Here is a 21,229-nt window from a genome sequence, read left to right on the forward strand (position 1 = left end):
GCTGCTTCCTCCAGTTAATTTTAATTCTCTTGTGTGGAGAGAGGGCAAAGTCCCAAAGAATTTTTACCAGAAGCACCGGGACACCTAAGCCATCTGACCATAGATCTTATCCCTTAAGAACTATGATTCAAGATAAACAAAGGCAAGAGGAATTAAAACACATTTCTCTACTATCTATTCCAGAGAGAAAGGCAATCAGCCACAGCCTTCAAAGTGATGAGAAGACTCCAAATCTGTAATAGAAAAGCAAGCCAAGTATTTTCAGTTCCCTCTTGAATAAAGCTCGGGGCCAAATAAATCTAGGGCTCTGTGCATTATTGTCTTTTTATAATCTCCATTCTGAGTGCATGATAAAGGTTTTTTTTTTTAAGATTTTATTTATTTATTCATGGGAGATGGAGGAGGGGAGGCAGAGGCAGAGGGAGAAGCAGGTTCCCCTCTGAGCAGGGAGCCTGATCCCAGAACCCCAGGATCACCACCTGAGCCAAAAGCAGACGCTTAACCAACTGAGCCACCCAGGCACCCAATAAAAGGGTTTCTAACACATTGGAAATGTCACCTCTCACTTCAGTAGTCCACAAAAAGAAAAGTGATTTTCTTAGTTGTTCCTTAAAAAGAAGGGAAAATCTAATATCCCTGTTTTAGGCTTCATATCACATGAGATGCTATAAAGTTGTCCTAGGGTCTCAAGGTTGCCACAGGCTTGGCCCTAGTCACCAGTGTTTTGGTTCATTCAGGAGAAACTTATCTGTAACTCTTCTTTCCCATTGGCAACACTTGAAGAGAAAGAGAGTATGTTTACCCAATTTTCTTACAGAAGCTCAAAGATGCTAAGCTGCTGGAGGAGGGCTTTCATGTTAAAGGCACTGACTCTCCAAAGACATTCAAAAGCTTCTGGAAGATGGAAAGAGGAAGGCAGACTGTCACAGAGGTTCTCAAGAAGGAGTGATTTTGCCCGCCCCCCCCCATTCCCCACTACCCTCATCCCAGACATTTGGCAAAATCTGCAGACATTTTTGTCTATCACAACTTGGGGGGAGTGAGCTACTGACATCTAGTGGGTAGAGAACAGGGATGCTCTGAAACATCCTATAAAAGCACATGATAGCCCCTCACATCATCTGGCCCCAAATGACAATAGTACCAATGTATCAGCCCTGGACCAGCCAGCTCTGCAGTGGCAAATATTGTGAATGCTTCTGTGGCACCTTCAGGTGATAAGGACAGAAAATAAACGTTCACGGAAATACTTACCCTACTTCCTCTGGAATTGGGATTGCCTGGTGTCCCTTTCTGTCCAGTTCTACCCTAGAAATACAATTGTTTCCCCAAGATTGTAAGACACAAGATTCTGAATAACTACATCAGCATAAAAACCTCATGCACTATTAAAACAGCAGAACAAATGTATCATGCTAGAATCTTTCTGCATATTAACACTATTGGGTCTGTATCTATTAAAGAGGAAAATGGTATAGCAACATGCACTGCTAACTAGCAGTTTCCCCATATAATATCACCTGCCAGAAACTTAATAATTTTACCCATGGAAGTGTAACCTACTACAGATGTGTCTTGTTTTCAGGAAATAAGGCTCTTCTACATATGAACTTAGGGGTGTTATTCAATTATAGAAGGGTTACATATTTTACTAAGTAATTAATTTAGACTTTATGAAAGTCTCAGCTCAGTAACAGAATTAGTCATTCATACATATGTAAAATAGGTCTATAGATTCTATGTCTGTAAAATAGATCCAATTACTTGTCTTCCTTGTTCTCCTTTGGAGCCCTTTTGTCCTTTGATGTTACTGTTTTGTCCTGGATAACCCTAGAGGAAGATTTAAAAAGTATTTTAGAACAAAGAAATATCAGCTTTTTTTTTTTTTCCAAATACCATGGTACAATATTCAAGTAGTAAGCTAATTTGGGTTAAGTAAGGAAGGGTAAGAGAAAATTCACCATATTTGCAACTGATAGATTTTTGAAAAAATGACAATAATATATCCCCAAGTTTGAAGAGGGTTTGGTGACAAATGAAGCGATAAGAGTGTTTGCTAAAGACCACCTGCAGACACCATGATGATTTTCTCTTCTCTGTATTGGCAGCTTCAGTGATGCACTAGTCCAAACATGCTTATGCTACTCCCTTAGAGATGCAATAAGATTCCTTTTTTTTTTTTTAAAGATTTTATTTATTTATTTGACAGAGAGAGACAGCGAGAGCAGGAACACAAGCAGGGGGAGTGGGAGAGGGAGAAGCAGGCTTCCCGCTGAGCAGGGAGCCCGATGTGGGACTCGATCCCAGGACCCTGGGATCATGACCTGAGCCGAAGGCAGACGCTTAAAGACTGAGCCACCCAGGCGCCCGCAATAAGATTCCTTTTTAATCAAGTCTGCAAATATGGAATCTGTAAGATTAGAAGCCCAATAAGCAAAATTATGGAAATTTCTCCCCAAAAGGAACTTGAAAGTCTCAACATAACACTAAGGGTGATTAGGATGGAACATTTCCCAGCTCCAAATTTCCAATATAATCAGCCAAGATCAGATGCACACAGATTTTTTTCATAAGCAGTTAAGTCTCAGTCAACACCTACTACGCCGACTCCCAAGACAAGCCTTCACCTATAGGTTAATGGGAGACACATGGGAAAGGAGGGAGCAACTTGGAGCAACTACACAATTCAGAGTCAACTAGACCCAAGTAACTTACAGGATCTCCTGGAAAGCCCTTCTCCCCATATCCCCCAGGGGGGCCTCTGGAACCTGGGCTGCCCTGGAAAAAAAGAAAATAAATTTCTGAGTTAGCTTGTATGAGGGTTTTATAATGGTGTTAAAATGTCAAGTGTGTGTTTTGGGGGCAAGAAAACCAATCAGATGAAATGATCCATGTTCCTCTCTCCCAGCCAGTTTCCTCAGACTTCTCAAGCAATACTCAGTGCAGTTTTAAGCCTATAGTCAGGATTACCTATGGTGAGGCTGAGCAATGGGAAAACTCTCATGATTTAGCATGGCACATCTGACAGAACTTTCTGCAGTAATAGAAATGTTCTATATTTGCATTGTCCAACATGGTAGCCATTAGCCATAGGTAGCTACTGAGCACATGAAATGTGGTTAGGACAACTGAAGAGCAGAATTTTTCATGTTCACTAATTTGAATTTAAATTGTCATATATTAGTAGTAGTGTATTGGACATCGCAGCCGGTCTAGGAACTTCTGACAGTTATAATTAAATTGCCCACTGGAAACCTTCACAGGAATGTTCCACTTGTCACCTCAAACTCAAGTGTTCCCAATTCAGCTTGTCCAAACCAGGGTCCTTGAAGGCATTTTGACTGACTACTCATTTCCTGCGTCTCTGATCACCTACATCTAGAGACCTTATGTCCCAGAGCCAGAACTAGAGTAAGAGAAGCAAGTTACCACAGGGTGCAAAATTTAGGGAGACACTCACGCTTTGCATAATTCTGAGAATGAGCACTTTCTTCAATCCTGCGCTCTAGCTGCTCATTCCAGCCCGGGCCCTGCTAGGTTCTTCGTAAGTCTTGTGTCTGTTCTCACCGACGTTGCTTTACTTGAAGCCTTCATCACTTCTCACCTCAATTATTCTAGATCCTCTCATCTTTGCCTTGTATCTATGTATCATATGACACATCCTCCATACTACTGCCAAGTAATATTTCTGACATTCAAATTCAATTGTGGTCCCTGTACTTAAAATCATTCAAAGACTCACAATTGCTTAATGGTTAAGAGCCTAACTCCTCCACATGACCCACCAGTGCCTTCCCAACCTCTTCCCACCACCTCTAGAGCCTCACCTCCCTCTACCTGAGCTCTAATGCTCAACTTGCAGTGCCCCCAAGCCTGCATGTCTTTGCTTGTGCTGTTCCCTCTGTCTGGAATCCCTTCCTCCATGTCTTGCTAATGCCTATCATCTTCAGCTCAGGGACCATTTCTTCTAGGAAGACTTCCTGGACTTGCTCCCTACCCTGCTGAGTTAGGTGCCCTTCTCTAGACTCTCATGTAGCTGCCTACAACATGGCCTCAATCGCATTCTGCACTGTCATTAGCTATTAATATATCTGTCTTTCTACGGCCAGGGATCCTTGAGGACAAGGACAGTGTGGTTCATCTCTGAATCTTTAGCACTTAACTCAGTGCTTGGCACATGCCAGGTATTCAAAATATTGGATAAATAAATGGATCAGAACATAAAAACTGAGCTGCTTGGTACTAAGTAGGGACATATTAATAAGTATTGAAACAAATTTAAGGTAAAAAATGTTTCACTGTGATTTGCTATAGCAAGGTCTCCAAAATAATTCTGTATTTTTCCCTTGCTTTTTATGTTGGGTTTTTTTTTTTTTTTCCTGATGCAATAAAGAGAACATGGAAGCCGCTGACAGGCAAAAACATTCATTTTCAGACTTCTGAGGAATATGCCCAGAGAAGAACCTTGCATGCCTCGATTCCTTCTCGCTGGAATTCTTGAAAATTCCCAAACGGGACTGTAGCATCTACTCAGTAGTAACAGAACTTCATTTTGTGGTCAAGTCGGCTGTCAGTGTTTCCCCACTAAGCACTGCTACACAGCAGTTAAGACTGTCTCTCTTATCAAATTCTCCTTCTTTGATGTATTGAAAGTGTTACCTGAGATCCTGGATCACCTTTTTCTCCCTTTTCCCCAGGAAATCCACGAAAGCCCTAAAAGAAGTCAAGGAAAACAAAATTCCCATTTAAAGAGAAATACAACCTCGTGACAATGTTATGGTAACCTGAAAGATGGCTTACCTCTTCCCCATCCAGCCCGTCAATCCCATCCTCTCCTTGCTCTCCCTAAGGGACAATGGAGCGCCATCAGGTCAGAGGAGGGCTCTGCCACATGCTTTTTGGGAAACTAATCCCATCGGGAAATCAAATTGGACTGAGAAGACACTACAGTACCTTACGTCCAGAAAATCCTTTGGCTCCCTGTAAAAGATGAAATCTCTCTCACTGACATGTCAAAGACAGACAGCAGGTGGATTCACAGGCTGTTGGAGCAAGAAGGTGTTGCCTCCCTAAAGAAGGTGATTGTGTGTTCCTTTAATTGCTTCTGGCTCTCTAACCACAAAGGGATGATAGATGGATTGAATGAATGCTCTGAACTCATTGAGATTTCTAAGAAGCAGAATTAGTCCACAGGTGAGGACACTGACATGTAACTGGAGAATGGCAAAGGGGGGTGGTGGGAGAGAGAAAAGGAGGGAGGGAAGGAAGAGAGACACAGAGCATGTTGTAGGGAATTCAAAATCACATTTCCAGCAGAGCCTTACCTTTTGACCTTGCTCCCCTGGACATCCAGTAATCCCTTTATCTCCTGGGGGTCCAATTTCTCCTCGTCTTCCCTAAGAAAAAGCAACCAAACAGGTATCCAAAGTGACTCTTTTGCCAGAAGTTGCGAGCAGTTTGTTTGCTTTTTACGACTGAAGCTAGAGCACAGGAGCACTCTGAGCCCCACACAAAGCACAGCCTTCCACAAATGCATTCGTTTAACTCTGGTTTTCCCCTCTATTCAAACGCCTTCCCCGTCAACTTTGGGGGCTTCCTTACAGACCCAAGATCTCACAGAGATGCAGGATGAGCCCAGTTGCTTCACTGTCCTCATTAGGCAGCACAACAAAAGTTTTGGAAGACGCTTCCCCTTCCAGCCACCTTTCAAATACTCCAGTAATACCTGTTGGCCCTGGCACAGTACCCAAGGTCCCAGTGCTGCCCTGGAAAAGCCAGCACTGCTGATGGTACTGAAGCAAGCTGGTCCCAGAGGACCAGAGCTGAGTAGAAGCCATTGATGGGACAGGCCACTACTACAAGAACTCAAGGATGGGAAGTGCTAGTGCTCACAGAAAGGTGAGCACCAGGTAAAAGAGCCCCAAAGTCAGACCATCTACTGGGGGAAGAGTGCTCAAGGTCAATGATGTGTGTGTCTCCCATCAATCCTGTTTCTCCCAGGAAATATTTAAACACAGGTAAATGCTAGAGTAAAATGAATCTCCAGAGAAAAGGAATGTGGGGCTCCTTGAGGGCAGGAACCCCTCACTGTCTCTTTACCCAATTATGTCCCTTGTGCCTGGCTCAGTCAGATCTGGGTGCAGAATGGGTGCTTAGGGTTTGCTGTTGGGATAAATAATTGTTTAGCAATGAGCTTGATTCTTTCCTTCCTGGTAGCGGAGGGGAGAAGGGATTTTCTTTCCTCCTGCTTTGCTTTCTTTATTCTGAAGATTATTCCCAGGAAAACAGGAGGCCTTGCTCATGGCCACATGTTGCTGAGAGATGCTGAAACATTTTGACTTCCTGTTGACTGGACTGTTAGCCAGATGTGGGCTCATGGCCAGACAGCCACGCTCAAGGACCTCCATGCTACCTGGGTGGGCTCCAAGACCCCTCTGCAGGTATGTGGTGGGTGGGTTAGAGCATTCCCCTCAGTGGTCATTTTGTAAACTAGGTCAGCACTAGAGCCTTAGAGGAATATATCAGTTTATAGAGCAGGAGACTGAGAGTCAAGAAGTTAAGTGTGTTGCTAAGGTTTCTTGTCTAGGTCAGCCCTTGGCTGCCTGACCAAACCTATGCTTTTAATTATACCTGCCCAGATTTAATTTTATTTTAAATATTGCTGCCCAGACGGAGAGCTAGCTTGATTCTAAGGGGATGGAGATGCAGGCTGTATGCTTCCTGAACTTTCCCCACCACAAACAGAGCCACTCAAGTGTTTCAGTTCCTTCAAATCTATTCTCATAATTCGATTAATGAACCAAAGGAGAGTTCTGGTTTTAGGATCAAAGACTGAGATTAGAAAACCTCTGTGTTGCATGGAACCATGAAGTCATGCCTTTCCATGTACTAAGCACTGAGCTCCAGGTCCAAAGATAGCTTCTCACTAGTATCTAGTCCTACTTTGCCCTGCGTAGGGGAGACAGGACCATGCCCCGCTCCCTGCCACTGATAAAAACATGCCAGGAAACATGTGGGTGAGCCTGCTCCCTCCTTCCCTGAAAAGTGGATTTGGTGAGTGCTTACGATCCAGACCAAAAAAAAAGGGGGGGGGGAAGCAATCTGCTTTCAAAACCACCAAAACCCCCCATATAAACAAAACCCTTTCTGTAGGAACATAAAGCTGTCCATGCAAAAGAAAATCATTGCTTGTGTTGGGGGTAGGAGGGTCAGAAAAACTTACAGGGTCTCCGTCCTCTCCCCGGTGTCCTCTGCTGCCTTTCAGACCTGGAGAACCCTGGGAGGATAGAGAGAAAATACATTTCAGCCAGCTTTCTTCAATCTGAACTTGTGAAATCGTTAGGCATTGTAGACAAGTCCCTCCCTTCAACTTGGTGGCAGCGTCTACAGGGGTGGCTTTGAGTCTGGGAAGAGTCTGACAACCCCTGACTCCTACCAGAGGCTGACCTGCGGAGCCCACTTTGCAGCTCAGGGCGTCAGGGCAGATCCTGTGCCTGAGGGGCTGCATGGTGGGCAGCTGTGGCCCCTACAACTCTTCTAGAAGGCAAATCGATCACATTTCCAGAGATCATTTTATTTCCTTTTGCTTTTCTGAGAGCTAAAGGAAGAAAAAGCACTTCTCCCAACAAGGAGGTTACATACATTTCAATTGCGATCACTTCTCCCTCTGCCACGTGTGGTTTAACTGCCTTGTGGCTTATTGGTGGCAAAGGTTTAATCAGAGGTTTGCTTTCCTCACCGTGTAACACAGGTCCTGCCTGTCTGCTTAGTACACCTGGGAGCTGTGCTCTTGGAATGTAACTCTAATACTGACCAGAGCAAAGTGAGGAGAGAGGAAACTGTGCTAAACAAAACATCGTAACTCGGTAAAAAGGCCAAGATCATGTACCCACAAGGATGCACAATGCAGAACTCATGAGCAAGTATTACATTTGCTCTCTTAAAAAAAAAAAAAAAAGACTCCTTTTAATTATGATATCTAAAATGCATTTGAAAAAGCACATAAAATAAATGAAATATAAAGTCACAGCTTAATTATTATAAAGTGAACATCCATGTAGCCACCAGCCAGGCCAAGAAATAGGACATCACTGGCACCCAGATGCAGCCCGCTGCCCTCCCAATGCCAGTCACTCCCACCCCCACCCCCACCCCAGGGAGCACACTCCTGGCTTTTATGACAATACTCTCTTGCCTTTTTTATACTTTATTACTGAATTATTCACCCCTAGACATAAGTTAGTTTTGCCTCCTTTCAAACCTTTTATAAATGGAATCATACTCTATGTATGCTTCTGCGTTTTGTTTTGTTTCTTTGTTTTTGCCATTACTGTGTTTGTAAAACTTATTCATGCTGTTATATGTACCTGTAGTTCATTCAGCCTCAGCACCTTAGAGCATTCCATTAATGAAGACACCATGACATATTTATTTAAGCTGTTGTTGTGTAACTGATCTTCTAGAATTCATTTTTAAAGGGCTATTAATCTGCAATGCTTTGCTCTTTTTGAGGTTCAATTTCATTCATGACTGAGGAAATACAACCTTCGCCACTGTTTCTAACACCTCTTGCACTCTTCAAACTGTTTAAAGCAGGTGTGAAAGTATAAATTGCAAAACCAAGGAACGACATCACGAACGATATGTAAGAAAAATGGGAGTCATTCTTAACGGCAGTATCAAAAGTGAGTCCTTCTGAACTGGCTCCTATACCACAGAAATCGCATGGAATAAATCCCCAAAGCAATTACATCAGCATCAAGTGAAAGCTGCAAAGTGCACTACTTGGCCTCAGTCCCACCCACCAAATCAAGGCACACTGGGTAAAATAGTTTCACAACTGAATGGCACCTTCGTGGCTTGTAGTCCTCGGGATCCATGAGAACCTGGAGGCCCTGAACACTTGCAAAATGTGCAGCAGCAAGTCTTCTCTGCAATGTTTCCCTGGAAAAAGCAACCTTGAGTGAGCAACAATGGTCAGGAACTTCACGGCATAAGAACCGTATTCATATAGATCATAACGCACCACCTACACGGCCATCCTCTCTCTTTGGGGGAGGGGCTGCAGAGGATCAGAGGTGCTCTTTGACTTAATACTGAAGACAGGGCACCGAGCTAGCAACTGAGATGCATCATTCCCTCTCCCAGGAAATGACCTGTCTATAGAAAGGGCACCTGCCACACGGATGGCCGCAGGCTAAGTCTGCACAAGACTAGTTGGCTCCTCCTTGACAGACTCTTGTTTTCTGGGGATTTCTGCAGTATAAACTGCTGGGAGCTTTTCTGTGTGACTAGGGGCTGGTTGTTTTTTTTATTCCCCGTACATTCATTTGGTGAGATGATAAAGGAGGGATGGACACACAAAAATAAAAATACACTGCTCTGGTCTTTCATACTTTTTCATCTACTAAAGATCATGCACTTCATTTAGTGGGGCAAGTAAGGCAGTCTCTAGAAATACTCATCAAAACTCCAATTTCATTCCGATGGCCTTTTGAATAACTGCATTTCTGCTCCACAGCTCACCAGGTACTGTGACAGCATCTTGCCCACTTCTCTCGTGCCAATGGTCAGGTGAGTTCTGTAATCAAATCCCTTTCCAAACTCAAAGCTGGAAAACTCATCGTGGGCAGTCGTGTTTAGGGACACCACCAGCAGAGCATCAAGTCCTAATCAGTAAACATAAGAGATTCAAAACCAAAGGGGTCGCACATGAAAGAGAAGGAAAGCCCATCATATTTCTACTCGATGAGTGATGTTCAGAGAACCAGAAAAGGGAAAAGGAAACATAAGAAGAAGTAGGACTCTTGATGTATGAAGAACCCAACAGGCTTACTTGCTTGTTCAGGCTTCAAACCCGACAGAAAAACACTAGCAGAAAACTGTTTAATGCTTCACCACCAAGTTTTGATTCAATTCTTGGGTATTTGAAAGCAATTTTTAAGAAAGGGCATTGTTCATCTTCAGAGGTTTTCTGAATTTTTCTCGATGTAAATTAATAATCGTTCTCAAAGTCATCTCCATGGCCAAACACCCCTGGGTGCCCAGGCCCTATGAGCCTGAGGAAAGCCCAGGGTGAACACCTGGCCATAGCGAGGACTTCATTCATTCATTCATTCACTCACTCATTAATTCACTCATTAGTCCATTTACTCTACCCAACTTTCATTAAGCAAATCTTGGCTTATTAGAAGCCTATTATGTATTAATCATTATACCAGGGACACAAGATGAATAGGACAGGCACATTCTGTCCAGTCCAATGGAAAAGGTGGACAGCAATCAGATGGCTGCTCCGTGTAGTGGTAAATGTCCTGAGAGGGAATGGCAGGGTGCTTTGAAAGCCTAAAGGAAAAGCTCCCAGCTTAGCCTTAGAAAGCCGTAGAAAGTTTCTGGGAAGAACTGACGTCTACGCTGATCCTGAAGGATAAATGGAAGCTGGTCAAGGCAGAGAACCAGAGACAGAAGGTGGAGAAGAACTGGGGAGGAGCTGAGATGGGGAGAGTTCTAGGTAGAAGAAAAGTGTATGCCAGGAATGGAGGCCTGGGGGACTGAGGTGTGAAGCGTGCTGGAGGAAGAAGGGGGTGGCTCTGTGTGCCTAAGATGCTGTGTGGGGAGTGAGGGAAGGCCAGAGTGGGGAGCGGAGCCAGACCCTGTAAAGAACCAGAGGCTGTACTGAGGAATGTGATGTGCCCAGAACAGTGGGAAAGGAGAATGATACAACCCAGCAATCAAGCAGGAAATTTTGTGGCCTCTAGGGAGGTTGCTTGTGGACATTAAACCCCAGAAGCCAGTGTGAGTCTATACCCAGGAAGTCTCAAATAATGCACCCCATCTGACAATCACTGGAGCCTCATGTCACTGTATAAGACTCTCAACTTCTGCATTTAGCTCCCAGTTCAGTCTGAAACTGACATAGATTGGGGATATATATATATCCTAAGAAGTGTTTTTCAAGATCTGTGTGGCTATCTTTCACATGAATAATCAGAAACAGTAGGGAGTGTCCTAGGTCAGGAGCCCTGGAAGCAGAATCTAAGAGAGGAATTTGTGTGTACGTGGTTTATTGAGGGAGAAAGAGGTGGAGGAAAGGGAGGGGAAAGTTGTAAGCAAGAATGTGTCTCAGTAAAATCTTCAACTTGGTATGATTCATGACGGACTCCGGGTTGTAAACTATATCAGAGTTGACCCGCTTGAGGCATGGGTGCTAGGCTTTTTATCCCTATATCAATTTTTTAATTTTATTTATTTATTTATTTATTTATTTTTATTTTATCCCCTTCCATTTCCAGGTGGGACGTGGTATAAACCCACCCCCACTCCAAGGTAATGGTTCAGGTCAGTCAAGGACACATGACTGTAGAAGGGCACAGGTATAAGTACCTAGCCATGGCATTTGTGGCATTTGGGAGATGAGTGTACAGGCTGGTCAACAGGGTTTGGGGAGGCATCAACAGCATCTGCTACCAGTGGCCAGACAGACCCCAAGATCTACAACACCTGAGTAAGAAGGGACTTGTTAGCATATTCTATGCTTCACCACTTAAATTTGCAACTCAGTACCTGCTTCTCTGAGCCTGGTCGATTGATCTTCAAGCATTATCTCGCTTTCACCCCCAAGACCATCTGAAAAGATGAGTAGCACCTAGAGGAAGAGAAAAGCAGAGGATGGAATGATGTGAAAATGAAATATATAATTGGGGAGGAAGAAATGAAAGAATGTGGAGATGAGAGATTGAATGTGATATGAGTACCTGTCCTTGGGATTTAGATCTATCCTTAAATGTATCCCCCAGCGACTGCAGGAACTGTGCATTCAGATGAGTTGGGCCATTGACAGTGACTTGCAGCAGGCTGTCAAATATTGCTTTCCGGTAGATTTGGAACTTGGCAGGGAATTCTTGGTCATTGTTCACCTTGAAGGCCACATTCACTTGCACCTCTGTGCCTGCTCCACAGCTGACCCTCCTGATGGAGGTGATGTCCTCTAAGATGCCTGGGAGGTAGGATTTCAGCCGGGGGTGGCCATGGAACAGCGGCTGCCCCAGCAGGTGAGTGGAAATGTCAAACCCGACCACTATGTCCATAAAGCAATCTGGAGACCAAGGGAAATGAGGCCAGATTAATAAGTAGACAGGAGCAAGGAAGAGCTGACCAGGCAGAAAAAAGAAGAGCAGTCATGGCATGGCCCAGGGCTGGAGGGTCCCTAGTATCCAGTGTTCAAGAAGGAAGATACTGGCTGCTTGATCAGCACAGGTATTTCCTCTCTCCTCTTTCAAATATTTCAAGTTCCAATAGCTATTTCAAGCTCCAATCATGGTTTAGCCTCATTTTCAGTGGCTGGCTGTGTGTGTGAATGTGTGTGCATGTGCGCACATGCCTATTTTCTTCTTTTAATGATGACATATTATGATTCATATAATCATAACATATTAAATATTTGAAATATCCTTAAAGATTATTTAATCCAGAGGTCACAAACACAAATGGCTATGAAGGCCAGGTGGATAATGTAAAGGAGTTAGAGGGACAGGGAGCAAGCAAAGAGAATGAATGGAGAACAACAACCCATCTGTTCACTGCTCAACTCCCACTGAGAGTAGCCATGCGGGAGAAGGGGCCCAGTGTGGTCAGATTGCCTGATTTTTCCAAGGAAAGCCTGAAATCTTCTATTTTTCATGTGAAACATTCAGTTTGTAAAAGCTGTCAACTAATTTTAACAATTTGTCAACAGCAGACAGGACCAACACAACTCAGCTGCAAGTCGCCATTTGATCACTTCTGACCCAGCCCAGTTGCTCATTTTACACGTGAGGAAATCATGATTCCTGGAGGTTGCTGCTACTGCACCAGAGCAAGAACCCTGGCTTTCGGATTCCGGTGCCAGAGCCTTTTCCACCACTGTAATCTGCTTCCGGCCGAGCATCCCAAATGGGGTGTAGAAGATCTGGAGAGCTTGGAAAGACCAACCCATTTTGTGAAAGAAGTGGTTTCAGCCATAACTCTAGGAACAGAAGCACGCCAAGGAATTTCTGCATGTTGTACAGATTCCACAAAATGTTATATCCTGAGGTACTCTCCTCTCAACTCCTAGCCCAAATGTACAGAACCTGAGTCCTACACAGTGACTCTCAGCTGGAGTGAATTTTGGCCTCACCATCAGATGGCTCATTGTTATCCCTTCATTTCCTTCCCTCCCTGCCCTCTTGACTCACTTACCTTACCCTCCTGGCCTTTGCAGCCATTGGTGTTTGTGACCTCTGGGAATCAAATAATCACTAAGGACAAATTCAAATCTTTACTATATTATGATTATACAAATGCCATCATTAAAAGAAGAAGAAAATATGCCCACACATAGGCTCAAACAGACAAACACACAGACACACACACAGGAACACCAAGTCCCTTACAAGATGGTTTAAAAAACTTAGTAAAGCTGCCAACCAGCCAGTGTCTGTTTTACTTACTTCCCACTGGACACAAGGCATTATTCTCGGCCTGCCACAAGTGGAGGGAGCAGAAATAGGAGACTGACTCTCAGTGGTAAGAGGGGCACAAAGGCTGGCTTGCAGTGAGGGGACAGGGCTGACCAGAGGACACAACCCAGGACTTCCTCCAGCCTCTGCACCCTTTTCCTCGTCTCTGAGCAAGGCTGGCTGATCCCAAGCTTCCTGGAAACAGAGGAGAGGTCTATTCTCGCTGCATCCTATTCGAAAAATGTGTTCAACTAGAGCCAGCCCCCAGGATACCTTGGGGAAATGAAGCCCCAGGAAGGTGGCAATTAAATCAAAAACAAAAAAGACCAAGGGGAGCACTTACTGGTTTTCCCGCAGCTCTGGCAGATTTCACGAACCATTCTTTTTTTCACATCCACATTCATTAATTTATTAAAGTCTTGGAGGGTGATTATTTTTTCAGAATTTCCTGTTATCGGCAGAAGTTGCTCCTTATGAACATCCCCTATGCCCCAAACCAGGACACAAATTCCGAGGTTTCTCAGGATTTTCACTTTATCTGCCACATCATAGGGGGGATCCCTGGGTGTGATAACAACCAAAGTTTGAGGGACACCAGCATTTCTTCTCCCACCAGAAGACGGATCGAACATGACTTTCACTTTTTTAAGGGCCTGGTCAATTCGCGGAAACCCCTTGCTCTTGGTGATGGTTTGAATTTGAGTCTTCAACTCCGGTATAGTCAGAGAGTTTTTCAACTCGATAATTTTTTGGAAGCCACTCCCAAATTGAGCCAACCCGATTTTTATTCTCTGGTTCTGAATGTTAAAATTATCAATTAAGTCTGACACGAAAGTTGTCATGGTAACAAACTGTGAGTGGGAGACCATGTCAGAGCCATCACAAAAGAAAACCACATCAGCTTCTTGAAGGTCACACCCTGCAATTTGGAAAAACAAAACAATTATTTTCCTCATGAATTATTCTAAATTTTCCCCTTCCTCGAATTCTTCAATTGCTTTACTAAATCCCCACATTAGTAGCAAATTGAGATAAGTTAACAGAAGAGAGAATCACCGATTGGCCCTCAAGGAGAAATAGTGTGAAGGAGAAAGATAATAGACTTTGTTCCAAATTTTAATATTTATGTGATTCATTTGAAAAGACATTGAAAGTTGCTTAGAGAAAGAAGTTTGAATAGTTTGAATATGTTCATTAAAAACTAATTGAAATCATTAATAAAGTTATGGCTTCTTGTTGGATGAAAAAAAAAGTAATTGCAAAAGCTAGAAATCCCTTTGACACACCCAAATTGGAAGGTTCACCCAAGTCAAGGTAATGGTACCCCTGTACTATGGTTAGTATTCCTGTTACTATTAATACTACCATTTGTGTTGAGAATTACCATTTTAAAAATGTTTTTGGCATACAATAACTTAATATTCATGACCATATTATGAGGAATTAATCTAATTTTATAGATACAGAAATGGAATTCAGAGGTTAAGTAACTTGCCTAAGAATACACAATTGCTATACAGTGGAGCGGGTGCCTGGACTGCCTCATTCTTTTTATCTTTAAATCCAGTATTTTTTTCTACTGCAGTTTTTTATAATATCATAATCCAAATATTAAAATGTAATGGGAGGAGGGCGGAGCAAGATGGCAGAGAAGTAGGAGACCTGGATTTCGTCTGGTCTCAGGAATTCAGCTGAATAGGGATCAAACCATTCTGAACACCTACAAACTCAACAGGAGATTGAAGAAAAGAATAGCAAAAACTCTCTGAACAGAAAAGCAACCACTTTCTGGAAGCAGGGACCCAACAAGTGGCAGATCTGGGAAGACTCCCCTTCTTCCCCCGGGAGGAGCGGCATGGGAGTGCACCACAGGGATCTGCTGGGTTTGGAGACTCCACACCAAGTTGGGTGCCAGAGATAGAAACGCTCAGTCACAGGCTGGGTGAGCACGGAGTGCGGCCAGAGACTGGGGAGATGGGAGTGATTGACTGCTTTTCTTTGGGGGCGCACTGAGGAGTGGGGCCCCAAGTTCTCAGATCCTCTGGGGTGGAGATTAGGAGGCCGCCATTTTCACTCTCATCCTCCAAAGCTGTACAGAAAGCTTGCAGGGAAAAAAACTCCTGAGAGCAAACCCGAGCAGATTACTTAGCCCGGACCCAGCAAGGTTGGGGCAATTCCACCTCCAGCAAAGACATTTGGGAACCATGGCAATAGGCCCCTCCCCCAGAAGATCAGCAAGAACTGCCAGCCAAGACCAAGTTTACCAATCAATGAGAACGACAGAACTCCAGCGCTAGGAGAATACTGCACATAGAATTCATGGCTTTTTTACCATGATTCTTTAGTCTTTCAAAGTTAATTTTTTTAGCTTTCTTTTTTTTCTTATTCTAATTAAAAAATTGTTTTTGAATTTTTCTTTTTCCCTTTTTCAACCAACATCTTATCAATCCCTTTTTTAAAAAACATTTTTATTTTTCATTTTTAGAGTCATATTCTATCCCTTCATAGTAGTTACCCTTATTTTTGGCATATATATATAACTTGTTCTCTCTTTAAATTTTGAGATACAGTTTCTTCTAACAGATCAAAATATACCCTAAATCTCTAGTGTATGGCTTTGTTCTAGTCTCCTGCCTGATCACATTCTCTCCCCTTTTTTTTACTTTTTTTTTAAATCCTCTTCTTTCTGTTTTCAAACAACTTCTTACCAATTCCTTTTATAAAATTTTTTATAATTTTCATTTTACAGTCATATTCCATCCCTTCGTTGTATCAACCCTTATTTTTGTACATATATAAGTTTTTCTTTCTTTAAAATTTTGGGAGGCACTTTCTTTTAACAGACAAAAAGACACCCAAAATCTAGTGTGTGGCACTGATCTATGCACCAGCCTGATCATATTTGATCATATTCTGTTTTTTTTATTCTGTTTTTGTTTGCTTTTATCTTTATCTTTTTTTTCCTTTTTCTTTTTTCTTTCTTTCCCTTTCTTGTCGCCTGGTTTCAGGTCTTCTCTGATTTGTTTAGAGTATATTTTCTGGGGACGTTGTTGCCCTGTTAGCATTTTGTTCTCTCATTCACCTATTCTCCTCTGGACAAATAGACAAGATGGAAAAAATCACCTCAACAAAAAGAACAAGAGGTAGTACTGTCTGCCAGGAACCTACTCAATACATTAGTACGATGTCGGACCTAGAGTACAGAATCATGATTTTAAAGATACAAGCTGGGCTTGAAAAAAGCATGGAAGTTATTAGAGAAACGCTTTCTGGAAAATAAAAGAACTAAAATCTAACCAAGTCAAAATCAAAAAGACTATTAATGAGGTGCAATCAAAAATGGGGACACTAACTGCTAGGATAAATGAGGCAGAAGAGAGAATCAGCAATATAGAAGACCAAATGATGGAAAATAAAGAGGCTGAGAAAAAGAGAGATAAATAACTACTAGATCCCGAGGGCAGAATTCAAGAGATAAGCAATACCATAAGACAAAACAACATTAGAATAATTGGGATCCCAGAAGAAGAAAGAGAGGGGCAGAAGGTATATTGGAGCAAATTATAGCAGAGAACTTCCCTAATTTGGGGAAGGAAACAGGCATCAAAATCCAGGAGACACAGAGAACCCCTCTCAAAATCAATAAAAATAGTCAACATCCCGACATCTAATAGTAAAACTTACGAGTCTCAGAGACAAAGAGAAAATCCTGAAAGCAGCTCGGGAGAATAGATCTGTAACCTACAATGGTAGAAACATTAGATTGGCAACAGACGTATCCACAGAGACCTGGCAGGCCAGAAAGGACTGGCATGATATCTTCAGAGCACTAAACAAGAAAAATATGCAGCCAAGAATACTACAGCCAGCTAGGCTGTCATTGAAAATAGAAGGAGAGGTAAAAAGCTTCCAGGACAAACAAAAACTAAAGGAATTTGCAAACACAAAACAGCCCTCCAAGAAATATAGAAAGAGGTCCTCTAAGCAAAGAGAGAGCCTAAAAGCAACATAGACCAGAAAGGAACACAGACGATATGCAGCAACAGTCACCTTACAGGTAATACAATGGAACTAAATTCATATCTTTCAATAGTTACCCTGAATATAAATGGGCTAAATGCCCCAATCAAAAGACACAGGCTATCAGAGTGGATTAGAAAACAAGACCCATCGATATGCTGTCTGCAAGAGACTCATTTTAGACCCAAAGACACCCCCAGATTGAAAGTGAGGGGGTGGACAACTATTTACCATGCTAATGGACACCAAAAGAAAGCTGGGGTGGCAATCCTTATATCAGACAAATTAGATTTTAAACCAAAGACTGTAATAAGAGATGAGGAAGGACACTATATCCTACTTAAAGGGTCTATCCAACAAGAAGATCTAACAATTGTAAATATCTATGCCCCTAACATTGGAGCAGCCAATTAGATAAGCCAATTAATAACAAAAGCAAAGGATCACATTGACAACAATACAATAATAGTGGGGGACTTTAACACCCCCTTCACTGAAATGGACAGATCATCTAAGCAAAAGATCAACAAGGAAATAAAGACTTTAAATGACACACTGGACCAAATGGACTTTACAGACATATTCAGAACATTCCATCCCAAAGCAACAGAATACACATTCTTCTCTAGTGCCCATGGAACATTCTCCAGAATTGATCACATCCTAGGTCATATATCAGGTCTCAACCGGTACCAAAAGATTGGGATTATTCCATGTGTATTTTCAGACCACAGTGCTTTGAAACTAGAACTCAATCACAAGAGGAAAGTCGGAAAGAACTCAAATACATGAGGCTAAAGAGCATCCTACTAAAGAATGAATGGGTCAACCAGGAAATTAAAGAAGACTTAAAAAAAATTCATGGAAACCAATGAAAATGAAAACACAACTGTCCAAAATCTTTGGGATGCAGCAAAGGCAGTCCTAAGAGGAAAGTATATAGCAATACAAGCCTTTCTCAAGAAACAAGAAAGGTCTCAAATATACAACCTAACCCTACACCTAAAGGAGCTAGAGAAAAAACAGCAAATAAAGCCTAAATCCAGCAGGAGAAGAGAAATCATAAAGATCAGAGCAGAAATCAATGAACTAGAAACCAAAAGAACAGTAGAACAGATCAACAAAACTAGGAGCTGGTTCTTTGAAAGAATTAACAAGATTGATAAACCCCTGGCCAGACTTATCAAAAAGAAAAGAGAAATGACCCAAATCAACAAAATCATGAATGAAAGAGGAGAGATCACAACCAACACCAAAGAAATACAAACAATTCTAAGAACATATTATGAGCAACTCTATGCCAGCATATTAGACAACCTGGAAGAAATGGGTACATTCCTAGAGATGTATCAACTGCCAAAACTGAACCAGGAAGAAGTAGAAAACCTGAACAGACCATAACCACTAAGCAAATGGAAGCAGTCAACAAAAATCTCCCAACAAACAAAAGCCCAGGGCCAGATGGCTTCCCAGGGGAATTCTACCAAACATTTAAAGAAGAATTAATACCTATTTTTCTGAAACTGTTCCAAAAAATAGAAATGGAAGGAAAACTTCCAAACTCATTTTATGAGGCCACCATTACCTTGATCCCCAAACCAGACAAAGACCCCATCAAAAAGGAGAATTACAGACCAATATCCTTGATGAACATGGATGCAAAAATTCTCACCAAAATACTAGCCGATAGGATCCAACAGTACATTAAAAGGATTATTCACCATGACCAAGTGGGATTTATCCCTGGGCTGCAAGGTTGGCTCAACATCCCCAAATCAGTCAACGTGATACAAGACATTAACAAAAGAAAGAACAAGAATCATATGATCTTCTCAATAGATGCAGAAAAAGCATTTGACAAAGTACAGCATCCTTTCTTGATCAAAACTCTTCAGAGTATAGGGATAGAGGGTACCTACCTCAATATCATAAAAGCCATCTATGAAAAACCTACAGCGAATATCATTCTCAATGGGGAAAAACTGAGAGCTTTCCCCCTAAGGTTAGGAATGCGGCAGGGATGTCCTCCATCACCACTGCTATTCAACATAGTACTAGAAGTCCTAGCCACAGCAATCAGACAACAAAAAGAAATCAAAGGCATCCAAATCGGCAAAGAAGAAGTCAAACTCTCACTCTTTGCAGATGATATGATACTTTATGTGGAAAACCCAAAAGACTCCACCCCAAAACTGCTAGAACTCATACAGGAATTCAGTAAAGTGGCAGGATATAAAGTCAATGCCCAGAAATCAGTGGCATTCCTATCCACCACCAACAAGACAGAAGAGAGAGAAATTAAGGATTTGATCCCATTTACAATTGCAGCCAAAACCGTAAGATACCTAGGAATAAATCTAACCAAAGAGGCAAAGGATCTGTACTCAGAAAACTATAAAATACTCATGAAAGAAATTGAGGAAAACAAAGAAATGGAAAAACGTTCCATGCTCGTGGATTAGAAGAACAAATATTGTGACGATGTCAATGATAACTAGATCAATCTACACACATTCAATGCAATCCCCATCAAAATACCATCCACTTTTTTCAAAGAAATGGAAAAAATAATTCTAAAATTTGTATGGAACCAGAAAAGACCCCAAATATCCAGAGGAATGTTTTAAAAGAAAAGCAAAGCTAGCGGCATCACAATTCCAGACTTCCAGCTCTATTACAAAGCTGTCATCATCAAGACAGTATGGTACTGGCACAAAAACAGACACATAGATCAATGGAACAGAATAGAGAACCCAGAAATGCACCCTCAACTCTATGGTCAACTCATCTTTGACAAAGCAGGAAAGAAGGTCCAATGGGAAAAAGACAGTCTCTTCAACAAATGGTGTTGGGAAAATTGGACAGCCAACATGCAGAAGAATGAAACTGGACCATTTCCTTACACCACACACAAAAATAGACTCCAAATGGTTGAAAGACCTAAATGTGAGACAGGAGTCCATCAAAATCCTAAAGGAGAACACAGGCAGCAACCTCTTCGACCTCAGCCGCAGCAACTTCTTCCTAGAAACATCGCCAAAGGCAAGGGAAGCCAGGGCAAAAATGAAGCATTGGGATTTCATCAAGATAAAAAGCTTTCGCACATCAAAAGAAACAGTCCACAAAACCAAAATACAACTGACAGAATGGGAGAAGATATTTGCAAATGACATATAAGATAAAGGGCTAGTATCAAAATCTATAAAGATCTTATGAAACTCAACGCCCAAAATACAAATAATCCAATCAAGAAATGGGCAGAAGATATGAACAGACATTTTTCCAAAGAAGACATCCAAATGGCCAACAGACACATCGAAAAGTGCTCAACATTGCTCGGCATCAGGGAAATCCAAATTTAAACCTCAATGAGATACCACCTCACACCAGTCAGAATGGCTAAAATTAACAAGTCAGGAAACGACAGATGTTGGCAGGGATGCAGAGAAAGGGGAACCCTCCTACACTGTTGTTGGGAATGCAAGCTGGTGCAACCACTCTGGAAAACAGTATGGAGGTTCCTCAAAAAGCTGTAAATAGAGCTACCATACGATCCAGCAAGTGCACTACTCGGTATTTACCCCAAAGATACAAATGTAGGCACCCGAAGGGGTATGTGCACCCCAATGTTTATAGCAGCAATGTCCACAATAGCCAGACTGTAGAAAGAGCCAAGATGCCCATCGACAGATGAATGGATAAAGAAGAAGTGGTATATATATATATACAAT

The 21,229-nt window shown here is 42.2% G+C and overlaps 1 protein-coding gene across 1 annotated transcript in view; it reads right to left on the reverse strand.

The window, feature by feature from the left end:
* Positions 1-21,229, reverse strand: part of COL6A5 (collagen type VI alpha 5 chain) — a 100,472-nt gene that overhangs the window by 50,340 nt on the left and 28,903 nt on the right. The window contains exons 7-19 of the mRNA XM_028099230.1: positions 13,822-14,397; positions 11,754-12,094; positions 11,563-11,644; positions 9,526-9,668; positions 8,851-8,943; positions 7,223-7,276; positions 5,325-5,396; positions 4,954-4,980; positions 4,801-4,845; positions 4,660-4,713; positions 2,716-2,778; positions 1,765-1,830; positions 1,255-1,308 (exon numbers count right to left, since the gene is read on the reverse strand). Of these exons, the coding sequence (XP_027955031.1) occupies positions 1,255-1,308; positions 1,765-1,830; positions 2,716-2,778; positions 4,660-4,713; positions 4,801-4,845; positions 4,954-4,980; positions 5,325-5,396; positions 7,223-7,276; positions 8,851-8,943; positions 9,526-9,668; positions 11,563-11,644; positions 11,754-12,094; positions 13,822-14,397 (1,670 nt within the window). The remainder of the gene's footprint in view (positions 1-1,254; positions 1,309-1,764; positions 1,831-2,715; positions 2,779-4,659; positions 4,714-4,800; positions 4,846-4,953; positions 4,981-5,324; positions 5,397-7,222; positions 7,277-8,850; positions 8,944-9,525; positions 9,669-11,562; positions 11,645-11,753; positions 12,095-13,821; positions 14,398-21,229) is intronic.

The sequence above is a fragment of the Eumetopias jubatus genome, unplaced genomic scaffold, assembly GCF_037043125.1.
Source record: "Eumetopias jubatus isolate StellerSeaLion01/CBP00866 unplaced genomic scaffold, mEumJub1_p1.0 scaffold_1, whole genome shotgun sequence".
In the NCBI taxonomy this organism is placed as follows: domain Eukaryota; kingdom Metazoa; phylum Chordata; class Mammalia; order Carnivora; family Otariidae; genus Eumetopias; species Eumetopias jubatus.